Below are 27,495 nucleotides of genomic sequence, written 5' to 3'. Positions count from 1 at the left end.
TCGGTCAAAAAGCCTCATTGTTTTCTCAATATCGGCATCGTAATAAGTCGAACATACAAAAGCACGAATCAGACACCTTTGAAGCCACACTGACATCTTAAAGTATGAAAAGCAGGCTGCTTACACAAGTTCTGAAGCCCGTATTGATTTTTTGATTCTTCCAAATTTCTGACACGCAGAGGCTGATGGGTTAGAGAACAAAATGACCTAAAAAGACCTCTCACTGGAGTGCTTGTGGTCATGGCAACCAGAGGAGCAGCCTGAGATTGGGCATCCCTAGTGTCTGTTTTAAGTCAAATAGTTAGAGGATAGTGCTCTCTTATTTAATGGTGTGTGGGAGAGAGAGAGAGAGAGAGAGAGAGAGAGAGAGAGAGAGATCTTTGCTACTCCTCACGTTTAGTGCACAGACCCTTAAAAATGATCTAACAAGTGGCAAAACTATTCGGTAAGATGGGTGAGGCACATGTGAAGAGCACCTCTAACCACTGAGCAATTCAATGGAAATTGCAATGATAGTCAAAGCATTATTTTGCCATCAACTGGCCATTTGTGATTCAACTAAATATAAGTTAATTATATAAGTTAGCATTAGCATGCATATTTAAATGCATGCATGCTAATGCTAAAATCATCCTTCTTTGCTAGAAGTGTTAAAAAAATCCTGCATGTTGTCCCAAACTGCATCAAGAGGAATTCTCAGCCGGCATTTCGAGAAGTGTTGTGCATGTATGTGTGTATATTCACCATCAGGACTTGTTCCACCGGTCGGTGTTGTGTAAGAGTTCAGGCGTATGACTCAAAACAATCTGCACAACAACCGTGACACCGCAGAGCCTCATGAAGACACATTTAGCAGATACACGCACACCTCGCAAACTTACTGTTGTCTCGGACAAGGGTTGACATTTTCCATATCACTGTACGCTGTATATTATCTGATTGTGTGTGGGGCAAGTACGCAAATTATGATATATGCTTTGCTGGTGACAGTATTGTACAAACCATTAGAAATACTGCAAGTATGCAAAGTCTGGAATGCAGTACATCAACGAAAAGTATGCACTTTGCTGCCAGCAGTAAAGTACATTTTATGAATAGCGTAAGTATGCAAACGAGTATGCAGCTAATGTTCTTGACTGGTGAAAGTTAATTTTAATATATTAGTAAGACTGGTCATTATTGCCAGTACTGGGACTGTGGCTCAAAACTACTACCAATTTAATATAAGCAAGTTATTTTAGTTGTACAAGACTCTCCTATAAAGTTAGCCAACAAAAGCATAAATTAAACTTGTAATCTAAATCGTGCATACTATCTATAGGCATGCAAACAGTGTACCACAGCCGTTTAAGAGCATCTGTGGTCAACATCAATAGAGGAAGCTGTGGTGGAGCTGGAGTAATACTCAATCTCAGGGTTGTAGTCGCTGCAAAAGCTTTAATCCAGCACTTACTGGAGCTTAAATCAATGTTTATGATGTGATTTTATTATGGTAAAATGTTTGATGCACAGAATTACAATCACATGGCGGTCAGTTGACCTCTAGATTTGTAAAACAGGACAGCTAAACCGAAAGATTTGGTTATGGTAACTAGGGATGTACCAGTATTATAAATTTCGTGGTATTGCGGTATCATATTCCCCCGGTCCCATGTGGTCACATGATTCGGTAAAACGTTAGGTCTTCCGGGCAACACGTGTAGTTTTTTTCCGGCCAATTGGAGCGAGTGGAGGGACACGGGAACTGCAATTCCCATAATCCCATGCGTGCCACTCTGATGCCTCTCTACAAGTGGAGCGACAAAGAAACGCAAATTTTAAATCTGATGTGTGGAAAAAGTTCACGTTCGCTGTGAAAAGAAACGACAAAGGACAAAATGTGATGGACATACAAAAACGAGTGTGAGTAAATCCATGAATGAGGAGAGTGTGTATGCCGTTTCTCAATTAGAAGGCAGCCTCCTTTGGTCGCATATGCAGGCTGCATCCGTCATTACACACCTGGTGTATTTAAGTTAACCGAGTATTACATTTGCAAGTCATAAGCGTGTTACAACAATATACGATTAAATAAGATTAATAGTCAACTTGAAAAATGTTAATATTCTAAAAATAAGACGCTCTTCATGACGTATGCAGCCTACAAATGCAACCTATGGAGGCTACAGACTTCCGATTGGGAAACGCGCCCCTGTATTGAGTGAGCTGACCTCACCTCTAGGTCCAGCTACAATAAGTAAGCTGCTATTTTTATTTTTACTGGGTTGTTTTTGTTTTCAGGAATTGACCCATCTTAAAACCCATCATCTTTTCTTGATTCTAGATTCTACAATCACAACTGTTGCTTTCATAGAAGTGCCAAGCATTAGTATTAATAATATTAATAAATAAAAAAAACTAGGTCAATTGAGGGAGTGACTCAATTCTTAAAACCTGACTAAGTTGACAAACTAAACTGAAACTTTATTTATTTTATTTTATTACATGGTCTAATTATTTTTGTCTTTTTTATGAAAATTGTAAACACTACACTACACTTTGTACATTGTAATGTTCAGTCTTGTTTAATAAACACTTATGGCAGTTTTTCCAAGTCTTTGTTTTTCCTACCTGTAAATGGTTCAAAATTACCGTACCGTGGGCGTCATACCGAAATACAACCGTACCGTGAATTTTTGATACCGTTACATCCCTAATGGTAACCATGTGCCAGGCCAGGACTAGACCTTAGTTTAATTAGGAAATATAACTAGTTTTAACAAACATGCCTTACTAAAAACATTACTTGTGTGAATTTTGAGGCAAAATAATGGTACTGATGTATTTTAAAACATGTCAGTGCAAGTTGTTTTCAGTTTAGACAGATCTTAAATTGATTTGAGTCTAGGACTAGTCTAATCCCTGTCCGGGAAACCACCCCAAATCATTTAAAATTTAACTGTTACACAGGTCTGGTTCAAACAGGTCGATTGCAGCATAATGTGGTATTCACACCAGACGCGGAAGAGGTGGCAAGTGCGGGTGATTTACATGTTAAGTCAATGCAAAGAGGCGAATAGGCATCCTGTGGCACGGTACACGCAAATTGGCGCTGAATTGAGCTTTGCCACAAGAAACGTGCGAGTTGAAAAATCGGAACTTTGGCGGATATTCAAGCCACGTTACCCTACAGTCACATTAGTTACAAAAGTGAGCGACACCGAGCAACACGCACTCGCTTGATGGGCGTTCCATGGCTAGTATCTAAAAGCGGTATCAAAAGTCACTTTAGAGGTATTGTTAAGTTACAAAAAGGAAGTTTTTGGATTTAAAAATATTTATTTCTCGATAAAAGTAACAAAATATATAAGATAAAATGTCAAACTTATCTGATATATACAGAAATTTGCATTTTCCGCCATCTTGAATCATTTTCTTCGACTCGAGCCACTGAGCTGACCCTTCACTCTGATTGGCAGTCGTTTTGTCACATCACTCAGCATTTGCATAAAATTGCCTTCTTGTCTATTTTGGCCCCACCTTGCTCTGCGCAACGGCCACTCCCATTGAAAATAAATGGTAGCCTGTCGCTCTGTCTCTTATAGCAAATGTGACTGGGGGGGTTAAATATTAAAGCGAGTAAACTCACTTGAATGCACAGTAAGTCCTTAAATTTGTGAACCTGCATGTGAAAACATATCTAAAATAATTTTTTGTGATTTTGATGTTTTCTAGATAATATCATGCAACTTAATGTAAAGAACATTCTGTGAAAATATAATCTTTAATATTGACTGAGTAAGGTCATGGGTATATATATTGAGATTTATACCTCATCTGGAAGCTGAACAATAAGCTTATAATAATAAGTTTCCCATTGATGTATGGTTTGTTAGGATATGACAATATTTGGCCGGGATAAAAATGTGGAATCCGGGGGTGCAAAAAAATCTAAATATTAAGATATTGCCTTTACGGTAGGAAATTTACTAAATATTTTTATGGAACATGATCTTTACTTAATACCCTTGACATTTTTGGCATTAAATAAAAATCTATCATTTTATTATTACAATCTAATAATCTATAATATATTGTTGGCTACTGCTACAAATATACCCATGCTACTTATCGACTGTTTTATGTGGTCTAGGCTCACATATGTAAATAATTTGATTATAGCAGGTACCTTTAGCATTATACATGCAGGCTTCTGATTTTATTAATTTTAAGTACAACCTTTCCACAATCGGCAAGATTCAGTTAGCAGGAAAGGGCGCGTTACAGAAGAGCCAATTTGATCAGTGAGTGAGTCAGTGTCCAGAGGCCACATTAAAATCTCTCTCCTTTCTACTGTCATCTCAATCAGTGAGTCAGTGAGATGTGCTCTACACCGAGAGGGTAAAACAGTGCTTCATAACAAACACCCACAAATACACACACACACGCACAGACCAGCGCACAGACTGCATTTAGATGCAGGAAGCGAGACGCACACAGACACACACACACAGAGACAGCCGATGCAATTACACAGGCAGGGGAAATGAGAGGTAATGCAATGTTTGTGAGGTAAAGCTGATAATGGATTAGAAGAGTGTGTGTGGTGTGTGTACTGCCAGTTATTAACATCTGAAACTAACAACATACTTTGCTAGTTAGTTTTTTTGACACTTTATGTTGGTATTTGGGAAAATGCAAGATGAGATATAAAATATAATGTTTTGTGTTGTCTAAAAAAAAGTCTTACAATGTACAAGAACTAAATACAAGATGAACTAAAATCTATAAGTTTACACTTTCTGTTGTGAGAGGCTGCCAAGCTATTTCTATACAGTTTTTAAGGTGATCATAGATGTACGGTATACACTCACCTAAAGGATTATTAGGAACAGCATACTAATACTGTGTTTGACCTCCTTTCGCCTTCAGAACTGCCTTAATTCTACATGGCATTGATTCAACGAGGTGCTGAAAGCATTCTTTAGAAGTTGGCCCATATTGATAGGATAGCATCTTGCAGTTGATGGAGATTTGTGGGATGCATATCCAGGGCATGAAGCTCCCGTTCCACCACATCCCAAAGATGCTCTATTGGGTCTATTGGTCATTTTAGTACAGTGAACTCATTGTCATGTTCAAGAAACCAATTTGAAATGATTCAAGCTTTGTGACATGGTGCATTATCCTGCTGGAAGTAGCCATCAGAGGATGAGTACATGGTGGTCATAAAGGGATAGACATGGTTAGAAACAATGCTCAGGTAGGCCGTGGCATTTAAACTATCCCCATTTGGCACTAAGGGGCCTAAAGTGTGCCAAGAAAACATCCCCCACACCATTACACCACCACCACCAGCCTGCACAGTAGTAACAAGGCATGATGGATCCATGTTCTCATACTGTTTACACCAAATTCTGACTCTACCATCTCAACAGAAATCAAGACTCATCAGACCAGACAACATTTTTGCAGTCTTCAACTGTCCAATTTTGGTGAGCTCGTGCAAATTGTAGCCTCTTTTCCTATTTGTAGTGGAGATGAGTTGTACCCGGTGGGGTCTTCAGCTGTTGTGTGTGTTGTGGCTTCACAAATGCTTTGCTGCATACCTCGGTTGTAACAAGTGGTTATTTCAGTCAAAGTTGCTCTTCTATCAGCTTGAGTCGGCTCATTCTCCTCTGACCTCTAGCATCAACAAGGCATTTTCGCTCACAGGACTGTCGCATACTGGATGCTTTTCCCTTTTCACACCATTCTTTGTAAACCCTAGAAATGGTTGTGCGTGAAAATCCCAGTAACTGAGCAGATTGTGAAACACTCAGACCGGCCTATCTGGCACCAACAACCATGTCACGCTCAAATTGCTTAAATCACCTTTCTTTCCCATTCTGACATTCAGTTTGGAGTTCAGGAGATTGTCTTGACCAGGACCACACCTCAAAATGCATTGAAGCAACTGCCATGTGATTGGTTGATTAGATAATTCCATTAATGAGAAATTGAACAGGTGTTCCTAATAATCCTTTAGGTGAGTGTATATAGCATGCTGTTATGTAGTTGTCTACAGAGACTCTTTAATATTGCGGGTCTCTTATTTTAAAAGGAGAGTTCACCCAAAAATGAATAATCCATCACCAATTACCAGGGCTGCAAGATTAATCGGAAAAACTAATTGGGATTATAATTTCGGGTGAAACAATTACATAATTGCCAAAAGCCTTAATTACAGCTATCCATTTGTACTCATTTCTGTGCGTTTCGCCTGTATGTTTGGGCACCAAATACAGTGGTGAATCAGAGATTTAAAAATAGATAAGTTGTCCTTTAGCCATTTGTTTTGGATTTTTAACTAGCAACTGAACTCCCATATTTATTGTCAGGGTAATTACTTAATCGCACGATAAGGGACCATGACCTAGGTAGAGGGTTTTTTGGGGGGCGGTATATTGCCAATGTGTGTTTGTTTAATTGCCTCTGTCATTTCTGTCTACTGTCTGTCTCGGAAGAGTGGCACACTCAGCGCAGGGTCCACATGTGCGCATGCAAAAATGACTTGAAATGCATATTTTATAATATTTATAAATGTTTTAAATATTTATAATATTTTTTTCTTACATTCCAGTTTCATATTAATATTTTTTATCTTAATATTCTTTCAAAATTATAGTTGTGTTCTTAGAAAGAATGTACTTGCATTATCATGCTTATGTATTGCGATATATAATGAGTGAAATAAACCGGTCTTAAAAAGACAATTTCAACTATTGCCATTATTTCTGGGGCAATTAACCTACTTATAAAAAGTAGCTATCGTGACAGCCCTTCATAATTATTTACATTATATTATTTAGTTTAAATCCAGGTTAAAGTCTCATAATCCAATGATAAGATTTGGAGCTTGAGAGTTCAATTTCAATCATTGCTTTCAATCTTTGACATGACCTAACTACAGTAAATCACAAACAATGACTTTAGCTGGGGTTTCAAAAACAGGGTAAGAAATGTACTATACAATAATACAATACACTTGCCTTGTCTATTTAAGTCTTAACTAAAGACATATCTCACAAGCATTCACAGAATTCGTCCCGTAAACATACTTTACGCAAACCTCACATACATCCATTATACTGTATGAAACTTCCATTACACGTGAACGGCCCCTACACTAATTCTTTCCATGTCTCGTCGTTGGACCCTGAGACTAACAGACTAACTAACAGACCCATCTCCAGCTGCTGGGATGCTCATCACACCACTGATCTACTGGACTCCCATCATCATGATGCCCAGCCTATGTCTGACCAGCACAACCAACTGCTTTCCTTTAAAGGTGCAGTGTGAACATTTTAGCGGCATCCAGTGGTGAGGTTGTGAATTGCAACCAATGGCTCAGTCCACTGCTCTCCCTCGCTACAGTAGCCGCCACCGGAAAAACATGTCATTGACGGAGACAACTTAGTAAAAAAGTTTGTCCGTTAAGGGCTTCTGTAGAAAAATGGCGGCGTAAAATGGCGGCTTCCACGTAAGGGGACCCTTGGTGTATGTAGATAAAAACGCCTCATTCTAAGGTAATAAAAACATAACGGTTCATTATAAAAAGGTCTTTATACACCCCTGATCATATAGTTTTGTATAAGAGGTAAGAGGTCCTTCTAAAAATTACACACAGCACCTTTAATTTGTACATTTTTAAATTCTTATTAATTTTATAGTATAGTTTTTAATATATAGTATATTTTCTATAGGATCACTAAGTATACCCAGCAACAATCAACCACTTTCTTTAACCCCTTCAGACCCTGCGTCCACTGGAATGGACATCACATGTTTTGTGGGTTAAACCAATAAAAATTCTGATCAACCAATCAAAATAAGGCACACTAATTAAACACCTGACAAATTAGGTCTGAAAGGGTTCATTTTTAATAATTTTTTTATTACTTTTGCTGTCCTTGGTTTTTCAGATTTTTTTAATGTTAAGTTGCTTTGGAACAATCGAGCAACTGTGAAAAGCGCTATATAAATAAAATTGAATTGAATTTACCATGTGTTCAAGTGTATTTGAGATTGTGTGTGTGTTTCTAAAAGATTCCTCAAGAATTCTTATACAATAGCGCACTTGACTCAGCACTATAATGACAAATGTTATGGAGCTCGTGTGCTACACTATCATTAGCAACACCAGTAATTTTCTACAGTTCCATTTTTATTCAATTGGATCTCGTGCTCTCCCCTTATGGACGCCTTAATATCTCTATAATACAACAGAACAGTTCTCTTACACATGAAAGAGCCATCAGCACTTAACGGTGACACCCAGAATTATTTTCACTAGTGGTGTTTACTAAGAAAAGCATCACTATTACAAGTGATCGGTGGTTTTAAATAAATCGCAAACCAAAACATCAAGCTTGAGCATGTTACTTACTCCGTGCCATTTGTGCTACAGACATGAATGATCATGCATCAAATTGTGCCGACTGCTGAGGGGAGCTGTGCTGTTGTAGTTTTAGCAAATCGATCAGACTTTCGATTTTTGTATGGCAGATGATAAAATAGGCAAAAATACCCTACGCCTACACTGAAGAAGGAATCAGAGTCATATCTGGAGTCCAAATTATCACATACACATGAGGGCTCTTTTGACATGTAAGTATCCACCCCAAACACCCTCGCAATAGCTTAGCAACATGCTAGCATTGTAGCAGCAGACTTTGCATGGGAAACCCTCACACGTTTTCAGAAATCCAGATCTTTAAGAGTTCTACTCACATATAGATATATTCATATCAATGCCATGCCTGCTCAAAAACCTACATCCTCCTTTTTTATCGATCCGTTGTTAAAGCATGATGAAGATTTTACGGAATTCCCCACAACTTTTTTTATTGTGCTTTAATCTCTATTTTGTTTTAAAAAGCTGATGGAATTTCCCAGTCAAAATGGTTATAGATTAACTAAAGGCTCTGACAACCATCCATATTGACATTGCCATGTCATGCTTTAACTAGGCTGTAAACGCTTATAACACTATAGCCGAATAATTAACTTCACTGATTACAATTTATATTTACACTCATGTATTTGGTAAATGATTTAATCCAAAGTGATTTACAGCACATTACAAGCTATACATTGTATCAGTATTTGTGTTTTCTGGAATTGAATCCGCAACATTTTATGCTGCAAACACAGTGCTCTACCAACTGAACAACAGGAATTAACCTCATATGTTTCAATAAATTAAATTTGTTCAACTCAATTTCAGCTCCTCACTTAAGGGGGTCGCACACCGAGCACGCAGCTCAGCACCCCGTCGAGTCGCATCTAGGACAACTCGGAGATATCGTACACAGGAAGTGCACATTAAATAGTGCGAGCTTAGTCAGATAGCATCTATTTAAAAATGCTAAATATGGGTGATTCTCACGAAAACTTGGTTTTAAAAATGTCAAGCATGAAAATGTAAAAATTGCTTAAAGGGACACTTCACTCATTTGCATTAAGCTTTGTATAGTTAGACCCCCAGTCATGTTTTTGAATGGTCATGCATCATTTTCTCAGTTGCCACTGAGACAGGAGAAATACATATTTCAGTGTTGCACTTCCTTCTTTCAATGATGTAAAAATCATCATTTTGCATCATTGAAAGAAGGAAGTCCAATATCTTTGTTGAGGGGGTGAGACTACAAAAAACACTTTTCTCGGTCAAATAGGCACCAAATTCTAAATGTATGTTACATTTCGACTACAAATATGACACACTTTCAATAAAGATTGATGTTTCTACGGGTGAAATGCTCCTTTAAATGTACTTTTTTCCCACCAGACATTGAAAAACAAAGTCTGGAGTAAATGGGAACATTAATTTAAAAACTTTTACTTATCATTTAACACTTTTTGTAATATAATTTAAAAAATTAGTCCTAAAAAATCTCATTACCGCAACAGTCAGAAAACATCAACACTGACATATTTTCAAAATGACATGACAAACCTGAAAGAACATAATTTGGAGATTCTGCACATGCATTTAAAATCAAAGTATTATAACATTTAATAAGCATCTGTTGCGGTAATGATAATCAAAATGTCGTGTAAGCATTCTGACAAGACAATATTTCAAATTAACTGTAAAAAAATGATCTTATCTGGTAGCCATCTTGAAGTAACTGGTCCATGTGCTTGGTCACTCAAAATCAAACTTTATTAAAATTCTGTATGTGTGCTTAAACTTTTCTCAAAAAGTGTTGCGGAGGATGAGAACATCAGGCATGGACACATAATTTTCCTAATTTTTCTTCATTATTATTATACATGAATATTCAGTAAATATTTTTTCTGTCATCTAAAGTAGTCTAGCAAAACATCCATTTATTTTTTTTCCTAATATTTTTGTGTTAATTTGATTAAATTACAACAATACGCATGTTCAAACACAGCCGGACACATTGCGGTAATGAGAATTTCAGCAGAAAATAAGATAAAATTTCCAATTATAAATTCTTATGTTGAAATCACACATTGTGCAAGGTAGAACACAGTATTGTGTTAATTCTGATGCTTTTTAATGTTACTATATTACACATTTTAAAGCTAAAATCATTAGTGCCGTGGTGTTTCAATGGTTTCGTGAGAATCACCCATATACGTTAACAGCCAATGTTAATCGTTAATGATTTGGGACAAATATGATGTTATTTAATGCCAAAGTATGTGAGTGGCGCGACAGGGTTTTAGAGCAACTTCCTGAGTCGTAGCTGGGCGCCAATGTGCGTATACTCATAGAAAGCAATGTGTTTGAGTTTTTTAGAAATGCGCTGCGCGGCGCTGAGCTGCGCTTCCGGTGTGCGACCCCCTTTATTCTATAGGAAAAAAGTTAAAGCTGCAATATATAACTTTTCCTCTCTATCGTCATCTCTGTTTAAAACATAAAATTGCAAACTACATTTAGTTAATGTGTTTGGTAGCCATTTTAATCCAAACTGACTTGCAGTGCATTCAGTACATCTGATCCCTGGGGATCGAACCCACAACCTCTGCGTTGCTAGCGCAACGCTATACCAATTCAGCTACAGGAATGTCTTTATATGGGTCGAAGCCAAAAATAGTAACATATGACATTACTCGCCAAATTAAAATTTTTAAACCCTATTATAAGCTTAACATTGTGAATTGGAGACACACAAGTAGTTTCGAACACAGTTTATTATGTACTTGCTTAATAACTAAATTTTGTTTAATATTAAAAAAGATTCAACTTGCATTGGTAAATTAACAGCCAAGTCAGACTTCCAAATTAGGGTCAACGTCTTTCCTACCTGTTTAATCAGCATGTACGTCTCGGACATGATCTTCTCAATGCGCTTCAGGTCATAGGTCATTCCCTTCTGTCCTTGCTGCCACACCCTGTAAGCATCCAAAAGGAGCGTCTTGCCTGACTCCTTGTCATCCAGCAGCTTCCGTTTCCTGCTGGGCCGCTGTGGTAATCCCAGCTCCGGGGTGCCGGACAGTGGCATGGGGTTGCCTTGCACTGGCGTGGTGGCCGTTGTCAGCATCCCTTTCACAGCAATCGCCTGATTCTGGAGCTGTTGCTGTTTTGAGCTTATGCTTAACTCCTCCAGCGACAGCTCTGATGCCCGGCTGCTTTCTGGAATCTTGCCTGCCTCCTCCGATGTTGATTTTACAATCCTCCGCTCTTGTGGGACACCATCAGTAGGAGTTTGAGGGTCTCTAATTTTTGAACCACTTGGCCACATTCCCGGGCCAAGTTCCATGGGCTCTCCGAGCCCGGAAGTACCTTCTCTGGGGTGAGTGGACGTCCCTGTCACCTGAGTCTGAGTTAAAGGTTGCAATGAAAGCTGGAGTGGTGCTTGATGGGGCTGTGGCATGGCAGGAAGAGGTGCAGTGACGCTTTCTGTGATAGTGGGGGTTTCGGCCAGCCCTGGTTTAGATTGGGTGGTGTGGGAGCATTTGGGGTCCTCCACAGCAGGAGGCCGGTTGGACACATCAGCTGTAGTCATCTCACCCATAGAGGAGGTGGAGGGTTTAAGGGGATCACTTACCTGATAGACAGAAAATTACTAAATTAAAATAAGAGAAAGATTAAGAGAAAAATAAATATGCAAATGTATCTGTTATATCATAAATTAGGGGATCAAATACTCAGCGATAGTGTTAAATTTCAGGTCTAAATTTATTTTTGAATCTCAGATTAGCATGGTCTCTAGGGCTGCGTCAACAAATTTAAATGTTGGATAATAGGCGATATTATTCACTATTGAAAATAGAGAAAATTTCATTATTGATTAGTTTGGTCTGTGACATCACTTGCTCAGCACCCCACTGCAAAAGTGTGAGTTGTGCAGAGGTGCGTCTGCATCATACATTATAAAAATAATATAAAATATTATTGACCATTATCAAATATTCAATTAGTTGACGTAGCCCTGACGGTCTCAGACATTTGGATTACCATATTCTGTTTATTCGCACAAACATTTAGAGGTGGCACAAAGATGCCCATCTCAACAGGCATAAAGTTGAGTGATGCTATCACTTTTCTTTGAGTAGTGAAGATGGCATAAACTAATGTGTTAGCACAAACATAAGCATATCGTTGGCTGTCAGATCTGGCTTGAGTCTCATTTTCCAAACATGGCACTGACTCCACAGGAAACACATGGCCACTACCAAGGCCACTGTTCAACTTTTATCTCAAGTAAACAAACAAAACACACACACAAAAAAGAAATGTAAAAGTATAAACACAAATGAAGTTGTCATACCCCTGTGAGTTTATCCAGATTGTCTTCCAACACTTTTACAGTAAAGAAAAATGCACGCTTGGCCAAACCTTGTCGGTCCACATCTCGCAAGTACTTCCTATAATACACAACACACAAAATGTTTGCATTAAAAACACATAACATAGAAATCCTAACACTAAAACTTTACTACATATAAATTCCCAAAGCAAAAATAATGCATGAGATATCCCTGCACCACGAGTAACTCCGCCCTCTACTGGTAAATGAGCTGCAAGCAAAAGTTAATTTGCATTTAAAGGGACAGATACACAAAAAGGTGCATTTTTGCACACACTTAAATAGTGGCAATTTTAAAATGTAATATATGTGGTATATTTATAAAACTTCACATACACACTCTGGGGAGACCAAAGATTTATTTAACATCTTGAAAGTGGAGCACAATAGGTGACCTTTAAAAATAGCTGATTGCTGATTACATAAAACACAAAGCGAAGCAAAGCAAAGCAAGTCTTTGAAGAAGGAGAGATCCAATTATCTTACTTTCCCTGGTCAGGGGTTCTCTGAAGCATAAGGGAGATCTTGAGTAATGTGTGATGGTCTTTCAATTGAAACAGGACATCCAGCAACAGCACGATGGATCTGTTCATATGAGATGCAAAACTACCGGGACGATCGATCTCATCTACTGGAATCCGCCAGATGCCCTAAGGAAGAAAAGAAAAGATCCATTAGCACAGGAGAGCTTCTTCTGAACTGAAATATTACATTTGTGAAAGAAAAACACTTTAAAGTCTGCATAAAGTGTTTCTGCACTACAGAAAAATGTGTTACTAACCGCTCAGGCAAATTTGAATGATAAAAACGACCATGAGTAGATAAAATAAGCAGGGGTGGGCGATATGTGAAAAATATCATACCACGATAGGTTTAGGCAAAATCACAATTTTAAGATTTTATCACGGATCTTTGCCATTAATCAGCCTTAATACAGCCATACTAATGCCACCATTTAGAAATGCAGTCCTACAAGGTAACAAATATATGCACGGAAAGTGCACGTACAACAGCACATGCACAAGAAAATATTGAGATAGGACACTTCACTACAAACAATTACACAACGAAAATAGACAGCATTTTTCACAATTACTATCGTTTTCTCTTCTTTTATTTTCAATTTTTTTCAGAAAGCTGAAAGCATTTTCGTCACCATAATGTTTGATTCCTGTTGTTTGTTTTCTTCATGTTTTTTCTAAACTTTGTTTGCAATGGGGGATCGGCTACTTTTCACTTATCCTAATTTTTTTAATGCACTGTAAATGTTGCAAATCAGTGCTGCCCTGATAATCATTTAAGTAAGAAATCATTTGTTTTGCATATGTGTACAGGCATCCGCGTGTAGCCGCGGTCAGTATACCATGAAAGCACCGCGGACGTGTGAGCGCGCAAGCTGAACACAAACGCGAAATAAAGTTATACTCGGCCCTTACCTCGTCTTCATGTAGCGCGCACCTTGTCGCGTACTTGATGTAAGCACGAATGACCATAAAACAATGTTTCAGAAAATGTAGATCGTAGAGACATTTTTAATCGTTCACGATCAAATATCGTCATATCGCACAACCCTAAAAATAAGTAAGGAAAAATAAGCCAGATTCTCTGCTCTTAAACACTGGGGGCGTGTCCGTTGTTGGCACTGAAGCCACGCCCACTCACAAAAAAGCTGCAGTCTCTCTCAAATTTCAAATACTGCTACAACCTGAATAGTTGCTTGTGATGCTACAACCTGAATAGTTGCTTGTGATTGTGATAGGGGTGGGGCCATGCTCAGTTTCTCCAAAGCATAATCGAGCCATCATTTTAGCCCCGCCCAAATAATCCCAACTCAGAAACTCCACAATTCAGTTCTACATAGTTCACAGTCATTACTAACATTACTAACTCTGAATTGATTTTACACAAACTTTGACATTGAGCATATTTAGTGCTTCATATGTCACATATCTACAGCAGAATAGAAATCGACATGTTAAGTTCAAATATGGCGACGCATCAACAATGTTGAATGTCATTGGTTCTTTTGTGCCTCGTTGTCATATGCGTATTTCGCTACCGGACAGACTACAGTCAACAGCCAACAAGTGTGTACGCACTGCGCTTGTGTGAAAAAACATACAGTGACCCTCCCATACCAGCAGGTGCCGGTAGACTGTATTCTCTTTCTCCTCGTCAAGCTACGCCGCTGATTCGACATGCACCCAAAAACAACAGACGCCACAAAACTAAAGCCAGCCAACGCTTCAAAAACACCCGGCACTGCCTGATGGCTAACTGTTGGCTCGGTGTGTCTCATACTTTATACGTTTTATCTTCAAATAGCCAGTTTACTCGTAAATATCATATACTACAGAAGTAATGATTGCATTGGGCTTTAACACAAAAGCACAATCAATATCTGAAAGAAAAATATTTGGACAAATTCAAAGAAAGAGCAAGTATTGTTCACAGTATACTACTAAAAGCTTAAAATGAACAAGGTAATATACACTAAGTGTAAAAGCTGCAATGAATTCGAGAAAGGTGGGGGAATAATATTGTTGTTAAGGCCATCTGCTCTTGGCTCTTGATGTGTTGGGATCTGGCCATAAAGAAAATCTGCCCGATGATGAGAGATCTGCCTCTACCCACTCTCCTGCCAATCCATATTCCCTATCCCTCTTCTTCATATCCATTCGTTCATCTCTCTACACCTACAATCAGGATTGTATAGCGTTTCAAGTATATGTGGCTGGAAAACGGTAGACTAAATGAACTGAGATGGCAAAGCAAGGGCTGAAACATTCGCAGATTTCATGTCGACTTTAAGTATGTGCACTTGCAATGCACTGACCCACACATTAGCATTCGCTGTGCGTTCTTGCATACAGTATGTGCATCTGTGCTCTTTTGATGTCCCACTCATCCTTTAATGAAGCAATTCGTGAGATCGCATTTAAAACAAGCAGATAACTTCTCTGAGAAAACACCAATTACATTCATTTTCAAATGGAAAGCTATATCATGTGGAAAGAAGCATTCTTTATGCAATCTTCAGTTCAATGATCAAAAAAGCGTAACCCAGTTTTTTCATAGCGCTCCAGTGTAACTGCCCTAGAAAACAGGAATGCAATGGGGGGAATCGAGACTGTTTGGATTTGGGCTGGCAGATGACCATGTTTGGACGTTTTGACATTCCAGAAAATGTAGGTAATGGCACCGCGAACCCTGTGGAAACAGAATAAGCGGGTGCAGGCGAGAACAAACATGCAGGAGCGAGAGAGAGAAAGAGGAACCGTAAAAAAGATTGAACGATCTGGATGTTTATTTGCATGCGACAAATCTGCAGCTGCCAGTCGTTCGATTAAGACCAGTGTAAAGCGAACAATCTAATTGGGATAAATGTTGGGAAAATGAGAAAAGGAGGGAAGCGTGATGGAGGAAGTTTGAGCATTAGTGGGTTGATTAGAAGAAACAATTAAACTTCTTATATTTGCTCATTTCACAGTAGTCGCATACACATTACCCAGGGAAGATTTTCCTCCTGTGAATAATAAACACTACACCTTTACAAGCCCACACTATGGCTAATGGCATAACACAAAGTTCTGGATGTGAAACTGCAGTCAGAGGGAAAGTGTGTGTTTCTAAAAGGCTTTTGACCTTTCACAGCAGGGATTACCCAAAGCTTATCGAGCAGTGCATAGAAAATGGATGGATACAGAAAAGAGGCATGAGGGGGTGTGTCCTGATGGAAAAATATGTGATAGGACATGTCTTGATGGATCAGAAGGGGCGTGTCTTGATGGATCAACGAATGGAATGCTATTAGATGGGTCTCTGGCACAGAACCCTCAAACTGCTGTGCTACAGGCCAAACAACACGATTACACACACATGTTCATTAGTTCAGCCATTCCTGCTGTGTTCAGTGTAGTACAACAGTAGCAACTCGCTGAACAGCATGTTTCGTGGATTTCACATAAAAAAAAAATGTTCATCCAAATATGAAAATACAAATTATTGGTTTGTGTTCAACTGAAGAAAAGAAGTCAAATAGATCTGGGATGGCATGAATAAATTGTGAAAATATGAGAATTTTTTTTTTGAGCAGGGCCTGAAATTAACACCCGACCAAATGCGGGTGGATTTTGCAATTGGCAGGTAACACTGTCAATCTACTGGGTAGCCAATGCGAATCAGTGATGCGCGGGTCAATGTATATAAACAACCCGCACCCAACCGACGTTTAACTAACCCACCCGTAATTGTTTAAAATAGTTAATTTGCAACGACCCGACCGACGTCGGCACGAATAGCATTAAAAATATTTTTGGATGACTCATAACGACGGGTGACACCCGCTCATTTCGGATCAATCCGCGCATCACTGAAGCGAATTGAATGATTCATTGAGAGGATGCGACTGCTGTTTCGCAACGTTCATGCGATTGGAAAGAAGATGAGGCACTTCTCTGACCACGTTTGGATGTGCGAGTAAGTATTAAACTGTTGGTGAGATGGGATGAGAACGCAATGCTGACATAGGCTACAGTACAATCACAGTTGCACAGATGTGTAGTGTAGGGCCCTATAAAATCCGTTTTATTTTTTCCCAAATTCCGTTTTATTTTTTCCCAAATTCCGTTTTCTCCGTTTTAATTTTTGCAAATTCCGTTTTATCCGTTTTAATTTTTGGCAATTATATTTTTTACCCTTTACTTTTATTTTAGTCATAAAAAGAGTGTGCCTTTTAATGTTAATGATTAAAATGTAAATGATTTGGGGGGAAAACTGGATAACAGAATTACTTAATGACTATAAAAGATGCATTTACACACGCACATACGCACGCGCACACACAACTCAATTCAATGCATTGGTTTTTTTAGTGTTGTTGCAGGAGGCTACAACAAGGTGTCAAAGCAGTGGTGCCTTCAGAAGTGCCTTAAACACATCAATCCAGCGGAACGCGATCCATATTTTATACACAATCGCTTGAAATGCATATAACTTTACAAACATACACAGGATAGTGATCTGACTTAGGACAGCATGAGCATGCAGCTCTTTGCACGTGCGGGCGAAAGAGAGACAGAGAGCGGCGCCATGATGCAGATGATTATATTTTAAATGCGAGGGATAGTTAGTTTGCCTCAGCTCGCTTGAAATGCATAAAACTGAACAAACATACACAGGATAGTGATCTGACTTAGGACAGCATGAGCGCGCAGCTATTTGCGCGAGCGATAGAGAGACAGAGAGCGGCGCCATGATGTAGATGATTATATTTTAAATGCGAGGGATAGTTAGTTTGCCTCAGCTCGCTTGAAATGCATAAAACTGAACAAATACATGAGGATTTGTGTTCGCACTTCGGACAGATGCATGAGCGCGTGCACATGAGAGAGGTACAGTGAGACAGACATGGATGAGAGAGTGCATGTATCTTTGCGCTCACCGTGAACAGAGTGTTGACTAAGCTTCCAAACTAACAGTTCTCCGGTCACATAAAAGTCATGTGAGACCTGCTCGGAACTAAGTGCTTAGCGTCGAATTTCTTAATTTTTTCGCTGACGAAAGCTGAGTCGTGGAGAGCCGCTTCGCCATGGTTTCAGTGTTTTGGAGGAGGTCTGAAATGACGGGAGGGGGCGTGTCGCCCAGATTTACTTCCCCCGGTCTGCATTTCCCCCAGACATACGTTCGTCTCCCACACAAAAACATAATTTTATTCAAAATATGTAAAATTCCGCGAAATTCCGCGTTTATACTAGATTCCGTGTTAATTAGCCAATTCCGCGATTCCGTCCGCGATTCCGTGATCGCGGAAATTATAGGGCCCTAGTAGTGCTGCTGTGACGGATCAGAACTCTTGATGTGTAAACTTTAGAGAGAGTTGCGCTAATGTGTCTTATACTGTACTACATTAACATACATTTTGTGAATAGAGTAATGAAAAACAACGTATGTGGGGCGTTTATGTGCGCAGTTTGGAATTCCCCCACCGTTTGTGTGTGCGCGCGCGGGTTTAAGGGCACTCAATAGGGCACATCGGAGAGACGCGTTCCTAAAAGCAAGCGTAGGCTACATATATTTCTGTTCTTGACAGGGCACATATAAACAAAATGATCTTCACAGTATTCTTTGTCTAATAAAAACATTTCTTTATGTCTTAAGTGTATATAGAGAGTCTTGTTTGGTCTTAAAGAGACAGTAACCTCAATGAACATATTTAAGTCAGTGTCATTAAATGTTAATCAAACAACCTAAGACAAAGAGAAAATCACTTTTATAACTCTAAAAATAATTATATTTATTTCATTATATTTATTTCATAAGAATATTATTTTTCCATCTGCTCCTTTCTGATCATGGAAATGTAAAGGAAAATTCAAATGAATTGTATGTGCCTTTTATAAATAATGCATTTTCATGAAAAGAATAAAAGAGAAATGATGATGAATGATGATACAATAAAGACAGTGTTATCATTCACTATTCAGGCAAAAAAAAAACTGTCTGGTAAAAAGTCACTGTGATTTAGAAATCCACCTGCCACAGTGGCTGGTGGTCAAAAAAGTTAACTTCAGGCCCTGAATTTGACTGTTTCTTAAATCATACAATATGCTCTAAAAATAAATATTTTTATAAAAACTAATGGTTTATAATTTTTTAACATTTTAACTACACTGTAACAAAATGCAGCATTTGTGTCAAATCAACATGTTAACTTAAACGGTAGAAACAGGTCAAAACGTAAAAATAGTATGTCGAGTTGACTTCAAAAGCAAGTTGTTTTAACTTAATTCGGCAATATTTTTACAGTGTACATTCAAATATGGCAATTGCTCACAATGATGTTCGACATTGTTAACATCAAAATCATGGCATAACCACAAACACCTTTATGTGCAAACAAACCCAAAAACAGAGAAAAGAAAGTCATATGACTTTAAAACAACGTGATTTAGTAAATGATGTCAACATTTAAATTTTAGTGTACTGTAACCATTCCTGTTAACATGAACCCTGGACCACAAAACCAATCATAAGTGTGCTTTTTGTGCATTTTGCGTTTGATGCAAATTTGCGGCTGACGCCCGAGTTGAACAATTTGATCTTTGGCGGACATTCGCCCTGAGTTGAACAATTTGATCTTTGGCGGACATTCACCCTGAGTTAAACAATTTGAACTTTGAACACGTCAAATGTTGCTTTTTCCACGTGTCTACTTCGCTCTAGACGCGCGAATGTATTCAAAATGTCCAAGCGGCAAACTAGACGTGGTGGACGCAATTTTGACGCCTCAAACGCGGCTGGTGTGAACCCAGGGTGAGGGTGAAAAAAATTCCCTTTAACGTTGTCCTAAGTAACGCATATTACCAATGATAAAAACATTTTTTTTTATATACATTTATGCTAGGAAATTTACTAAATATCTTCATAGAACATGATCTTTACTTAATATCCTAATCATTTTTGGCATAAAGAAGACACAATGTATTGTTGACTATTGCTACAAATACCCGTGCTACTTATGACTGCTTGCTACTTATGGTTTTGTGGTCCAGGGTTAAATATCATCATTGTAAACCTTGATTATAAAATATACCAAAGTTTAAAGTTTGCAGCTAGCAACTTGAATGAAAAGCTCTCAGTTGGTGTGATCATTCTGGTTCTCAAAGTGAAAAACAATCATTTCAGTATAAACTTTCATACTTTGGCTTTTAAGTTATTAAATGAAAACCAGCACTGAGACTAACAAGTTTAAAGAAAGAAGATATGCAATGAGATACCTTTCAAAACTCTAAGTTATGCACAGTATACGGGCATGGACCCTGGAATGTAATACATGTGGAGATTGTCTCTCACCGTATTTCTGGGAATCTGTACATCTCCAAGGGCAACAACACAATAAGACCAAAACAGAAACCCAAATGAAGAAAAGCTCTTTCTATATACGTTTTGAGCCATTAAAAAGAGAGAAAGAAAAAAAAACATCACTGCTTTCACTGCAAACCAAAACCCCTTGATGACTAACGAGGGATGAACTCAGCCAATCATCTGCTTCTCATTAGCATAGCATTAGTTTAAGAAGGAAATGTTTAAGACTTCCAAAAAAGCCTCAAACATAAGGTAATTGAAAATACATAATTACTGATTAAAACGACTAAAAACGAAAGAAACAAAAAGAGAAAGAAAGATGTCACGTCTGCCTCGGGCCTACAGCTGCTCCTAATGTCATCAATATCATTTATCTGCATAAACACTGAATTGAAGAGAGCACAATTTTAGAGACGTGAGACTTCCCTCACTAAGTAAGCTCGGTTCTCTTAGCATCTAACCACCCCAAAAAATCTTAAGGGGGTCATATGACGTTGCTAAAAAGAACGCTATTTTGTGTATTTGGTGTAATCCAATGTGATTAAATGGTTTATTATTTTCCACATACTGTACATTATTGTTGCTCCTCTATGCCCCGCCTTTCCGAAACATGCAGAAGCTCCACTGTGTTGTGATTGGTCGAATACCTCAAAAGTGTGACGGAAATGTTACGCCCCTTACCATATTTGGAATATCAGCTCCCAAGACACAGCGTCTTCACAACATGGCGGCGGAAATAAAACTACTGCAAGAATAAGGTATGCCTTTCATTGCGTATACAATTGGGCGGTGTTGTGCACAAATCCCCCCACACAGTGACATAGATATGTGGAGGCGTGTTTGAATGAGGCATTTTAGGAAGACGTAGATGAGCCTTCACTTTTAGAAAGAACATTTTTTTGGGTTTGAGACTTTACGGATCTTCTATATGCACAAACAGCTTTTAACATTTGAAAGACAAAAGAAAACATGAAATCGCAGAGAATGATCAACTGAAAGGCTTTAAATACGAGGGGCAATTCACGTGGCAAAACAGCAGAAGCTGAAATGTGTAATAAGCAGATTTCAGGAACACACGTTGTCATGTCAAGCTGCGTTACTAGCAATGGGAAGAGCGACATGGAAGCTTGGTTACTTTTGGCGACACTGACAATTGATTTCAGCTACGTAACAAAAATACGTTTATAAAAAAGTGATCTAATTTATGAAAATTATGATTAACTTCCGGGAGCGACTACCAATGGAATTGAAGCAGTGGAGTTTAGTTACTGATAGGAGGGTTCATTTAGGGCCCGATAATGTCCGCGATCACGGAATCGCGGACGGAATCATGGAATTAGCAAATTAACATGGAAACTAGTGTAAAGTGGAATTTTACATATTTTGAATAAAATTTTGTTTGTGTGTGGGAGAAGAACGCATGTCTGGGAGAAATGCAGACCGGGGAAAGCAAATCTGGGCGACACACCCCCTCCCGTCATTTCAGACCCCCTCCAAAAAACTGAAACCATGGCGAAGCAGCTCTCCACGACTCTGCTTTCGTCAACGAAAAAATTAAGAAATTCAACGCTAAGCACTTAGTTCCGAGCAGTTCCCACATGACTTTTATGTGTCCGGAGAACTGTTATTTTGGAAGTTTTGTCAAAATTCTGTTCAATGGGAGCACAAAAATACATGCACTCTCTCATCCACGTCACTGCACCTGTCTCACGTGCACGCGCTCTCGCATCTGACAGAAGTCCGTACACAAATCCTCATTTATTTGTTCAGTTTAATGAGTTTCAAGCGTGCTGAGGCAAACTATCCCAGGTGTTTAAAATATAATCATCTGCATCGTGGTGCCGCTCTCTGTCTCTCTTGTTTCACCTGTTTGTAAAGTTATATGCATTTCAAGCGATTGTGTTTAAAATATGGATCGCGTTCCGCTAGACCGATGTGTTTAAGGCACTTCCGAAGGCACCACTGCTTTGACACGTGTAGCCTTTTGCAATAATACTAAATAATGCATGGAATTGAGTAAAGTGTGTGTGTGTGTGTGTGTGTGTGTGTGTGTGTGTGTGTGTGTGTGTGTGTGTGTGTGTGTGTGTGTGTGTGTGTGTGTGTGTGTGTGTGTGTGTGTGTGTGTGTGTATAAATGCATGTTTTTACAGTCATTAAGTAATCGTGTTATCCCGTTTTTCCCCATAATCGAGCAGCCCTACTGCAAACAGGGAATGGGAAAAAATGTTACCTCAATAAATTTAAGGTCATTCCTATTGTATTTGTGTACATTTTAATCATTAACATTAAAGGCCCACTCTTTTTATGACTAAAATAACAGTAAAGGATAAAAAAATAATTGCCAAAAATTAAAATAGACAAAGCGAAATTTGGGAAAAAATAAAATGGATTTTATAGGGCCCTATTAATTATTTGTTTTATAATTGTTACTAGGACAATCACAATTAGTAAAGCCTCCTAACAACCTTATTGAAAGAGAAAGGCGCCACAAAGTGACACAATTGCTGGTAGGGATGTTCACATTGACCGTTTAACCATTAACCGAAGGTAAGAATTTATGACCGATTAACATTATCAGTTAAAAGAAAAAAATATTTTCTAATGCACGGTGCATATCGTCATGAGCCGACAGACATTTCGGCACTTTTCTATCTTTAATTTGTAAATGTCCTGTAAATGACATATTATTGCTGTCTGATAAAGTAATCATTTGTATGAGAAATTATTTGTGTGGCGTGTTTGAGTGTGTTTTGAAGCTGAACGCTGGACATCCGGACAGACCTTCGTTGATGGCCTCTGACCATAAACATCTCTCTTTTTGCACAAACGGAGAAAGACGACGCAAAAGCAAAACTTTTTGAAATGCGTCCTGCTTTAGAAATGACCACTGTGGTAGATGAAACAGAGACAATCTGCCCTTTTTGGATATTAATCCTCTGGACTGATCAGGTGCTCTTTAATAAGGTAATGTTGCGTGAATATCTGATAATGTACACTCTTAAAATGAATGTGTTAAATTAACACATCTTGTGTCTAGTTAAGGTCAACACATCTAGTGTGTTGTCCTTAACTTAACACATCTCTGTGTTATTTTTGGAATAACACACTTTGTGTTGTTTTAACACATCTTGTGTTGTCCATTTCATTTATTTAAGCTCACATTCTACACGAAATGACACACAATGTGTTAAAATAACACATAATGTGTTAAATAGTTTAACACAAAACAATGTGTCAAAATGAACACATCCTTTCTTAGAGTGTATGAATCCTAGTTCTGTTGTTGATCTGTCGCTGCTGTTTGCCCGTTTTCAAATAAAATGTTTTGTATTTACTAGGTCACAGACAACCGTCAACTGTATTTTTACTCAATGACAATTTAATATAAAAATTGTATAGACGGTTTCATCTGACGCACGTGCGCTGACGCGATACACGTCTGGATCCAAACTTCACTTCCGGTTTCGTTTTTTTAAATGGTCTGACTAGTTGCCAAACTGATCTCTTGAACCAATGTCTCGTCAAAAATAACAAATGTTTGGGTTTCCTAGGTAATCTATGTGTTGTTATTGTTGTTTTTTTGCTTGTTATATAAATAAACTACGTTTAAAGAACTTTGTTGTTATTTATTCTTAGCGGAGTTTACCGGAAGTTACGTGCAGATCACGACAGCCGCTTGTTTATGTTGTTACTGCTGAAACCATCTATAAGTTAATGGTTAATGTTCGGTTTATAAGCTGCGGTTGTCGGTCGTGAAAATTAACTGAGATGAACATCCCTAATCGCTGACGATGTGAACATCACAATATTTAGATTTAAGATGGTTCAAAACGAACTATTTGGGTGAAAATGTGCTGAGCAGATAAAATGTGTAACTGCTCTTGTCAAACAGATGCAAATGGTCTCAAATGCAAAAACTCAACAAATTGCAATAATAATTTAAAATGAATTGCTGTTGGTGAGGAAAAAAGGTGTCAATGAAATTTACTGTCATCAAGATTTTTTGTTAGTCTTTTATACACCCCTATACAATATCACAACAACCCGTGCTGTTGATTCATAATTAAATGACTCTTATGAGCTGGCTTGCACTGGTTAGCTATTCATAATAGTAACAAATCATTTTAGTTAAATTGATCAAACAAGAATTTACAAACTGTACCACGAGTAATTTTTATTGTAAAAACAAGTTACTGCGATGTATAGGTAAGGTTTAGTCAAATATTGTTGATATTGTGACAACGTGTAGTTAAAGATACATATTCACAATAAAGCTTTGTTTTAATAAAAATGGAAGACACTTCTGCACTGAAAAAAATGATTCATTGAATTTAATCAATTTTTTTAAGGTAAGTGGTTGCAATCAATTTATTTAAGCTACATTTAAACAAAAGTTTTATATTTTACTTAACGTTACTAAACTTTTTTGTTTAAATGCAGCTTAAATAAATTGATTGCAACCACTTACCTTAAAAAAATTGATTAAATGCAATGAATCATTTTTTTCAGTGTGTTAATTAAATATCTAAAAACAAGTTACTGTGATGCATAGGTAAGCTTTAGTCAAATACTGTTGATATTGTGACAACCTTAAATATACATATTAACCATAAAACTTTGTTTTAATAAAAATGGCAGAGACTTCTGTTAATTAAATATATTAAAATTAGTTACTGCGATGTATAGGTAAGGTTTGGGATATCTAAATTAGTCAAATACTGTTGATATTATAATAACGTGTAGTTAAAGATACATATTCACAATACAGCTTTGTTGAAATAAAAATGTCAGACATTGCTGTTAATTAAAAAAAAAGACGGTAGTAAGGTCAAAATGTCAATATGAACTGATTAAAAAGGAGAACATGTTGCCGAGCACAACAATAGCAACATCTAAACTTACAGAGTTCAATTCATGTTAATCTTTACTCGCTATACAGTTCCCCAAAACTCATCATTCAGCATCTGAAACTTTAGCTAAATGAATCAATTCAGCAATTTGTTACCAAACGTATTATTTAAGGCACCATTAGTCCAGAATTGATAAATTTTACCTTCAAGGGATTCCCCCAAATAATCCACACCAGTGCTAAAAGTGTCAAGTAAGCCACTAAGGTGGCATTTGTACTTCGCAGAAGAAAGAGAAGAACTGTACATGCAAAACCAAGAACAAGCAGAAAGGTGGTTCCCAGTTATCTGACTCATCTAGTGCACTTCATCACTCCATTTCTGGCCATTACTGCTGCCTGTGTTGATGAAATGCAGGGCACCGGTGAAAGCACTAGGTAACTATTATCTGCGTCACGCGTGACAGAGCTAACACTATCTCTCTTTTGCAAACACTCACTTTCTTGCTTTCTTGCTTTCTGCGGCTCTACGCAAAGTCTAACTCACCTCTCCGACCTCCAACCGGTTCTTTTCTCTAAAATCTCGTTTTAAAGGCTCTCAAATTTTACAAGTCAGATGCTTTTCCTTTGAACCTTTCAATCCCGAACAAAACTAAAGACAAATAAGAAGGAAAAGGAAACCAAACAGGAAAACAGTAAGGAAGAAACTCACCATCACCGAGGAGAGCTACTCCACGCTCTGCCTGTAAGTTGAATGTTTTGATTTTTTTGTAAGTGTTCCAGCGAGAGAAGACGAGTTGCAGGCTCAAGGGAGCAAGCTGCACGCGTGCGAAGGGAGAAGAGAAAGACGAGAGATGGTTGAACGAGTGCGCCTCAAACAGTCGTGAGCTCGCTCTCCTCTCTTTCCTGCCCTGCCATCGCAAAACAAAACGCCCACGCTTCTTTTTCTCTGCTCTGACCCCAGTGAGCTCGCTCGTGCTTTCCCTCCCTCCCCTCCTTCTCTCTGTACACAGACAGAGACGGCCCATCAGGACACAGACAGCCAATCGGTGATCGGCTCTGTTTCTCAGCCCCGCAGTGCACACCCACACAAACCCACCCCCACAAGAAATCCCCAAAACGTGTGAGGGAGAGAGATAAACGGCAGGAGGAAGAAAGCATGCAACAGGATGTTGTTGTGGGTCAGAGGGAAAGTGTATATGACAACAAACAAAAAGGGAACGCACCTAATGACAATATGTTCACTGTGCACCACATACGGTTTTGGATAAACCAAATGTACGTATGCCCAATGTAACGTAATGAAAGAATAGAAACATATTGAGATGAGATGATGAGACACAATGAGATATAAACTTCATGAGAAGAGACTTAATGGAACCAAACGAGAATACATGAGACAAGAAAGAAATAAGAAACAAGAAACAAGATGAGACGAGAGGAAAGGAGAACTGAAAAAAATATAAAACAGACGAGAGGAAGGAGATAAGAAAATATTTAAGAGGATACAAAAATGAAAGAAAAACAAGAGAAGAAAAAAATAGAAGAGAGATATGATGAGGACAAGACGAGTTGAGACAGATGACAGAAGACGAAGACGCTTGACAGGACATGACAAGAAGAAGAGACTAGATGAGTCGATAAGAGATTAAACTTAAGAAATGTGAGAAGAAAAGATGAGAGGAGACAAGACAACAACATAAAACTAGAAAAGAGAAATGACAGAAGAGAAAAGATGAGAAGAGATAAGACGAGACAAGATGAGATGACAAGAAAAGAAAGAAAGGTGAATAAGACGATAAAAAATAGAAGAAAAGCTGGGTAAAAAGGACAAGAAAAGACATTTGATAAAACGACAAGACAAGAAGAAGAGACTAAATGAGATGAAAGGAGAACAAGATGAAACAAGATGTAAAGGAAAGAAACGAGACGATAAGAGATTAAACTGAAGAAATGTGAGAAGAAAAGAGAGAAG

General features: G+C 38.2%; 1 protein-coding gene across 5 annotated transcripts in view; it reads right to left on the bottom strand.

The window, feature by feature from the left end:
- Nucleotides 1–27,495, bottom strand: part of cabin1 (calcineurin binding protein 1) — a 121,169-nt gene that overhangs the window by 26,334 nt on the left and 67,340 nt on the right. For all 5 annotated transcript variants that reach the window (XM_073867552.1, XM_073867549.1, XM_073867550.1 and 2 more), the window contains 3 exons: nucleotides 13,296–13,459; nucleotides 12,771–12,867; nucleotides 11,304–12,047 (listed from right to left, as the gene is read on the bottom strand). In XM_073867552.1, the coding sequence (XP_073723653.1) occupies nucleotides 11,304–12,047; nucleotides 12,771–12,867; nucleotides 13,296–13,459 (1,005 nt within the window). The remainder of the gene's footprint in view (nucleotides 1–11,303; nucleotides 12,048–12,770; nucleotides 12,868–13,295; nucleotides 13,460–27,495) is intronic.

Source organism: Misgurnus anguillicaudatus, chromosome 5 (genome assembly GCF_027580225.2).
Source record: "Misgurnus anguillicaudatus chromosome 5, ASM2758022v2, whole genome shotgun sequence".
Taxonomy (NCBI): domain Eukaryota; kingdom Metazoa; phylum Chordata; class Actinopteri; order Cypriniformes; family Cobitidae; genus Misgurnus; species Misgurnus anguillicaudatus.
Note: the sequence above shows the minus strand (reverse complement) of the source record. Positions and strands in the feature narration are given on the sequence as shown.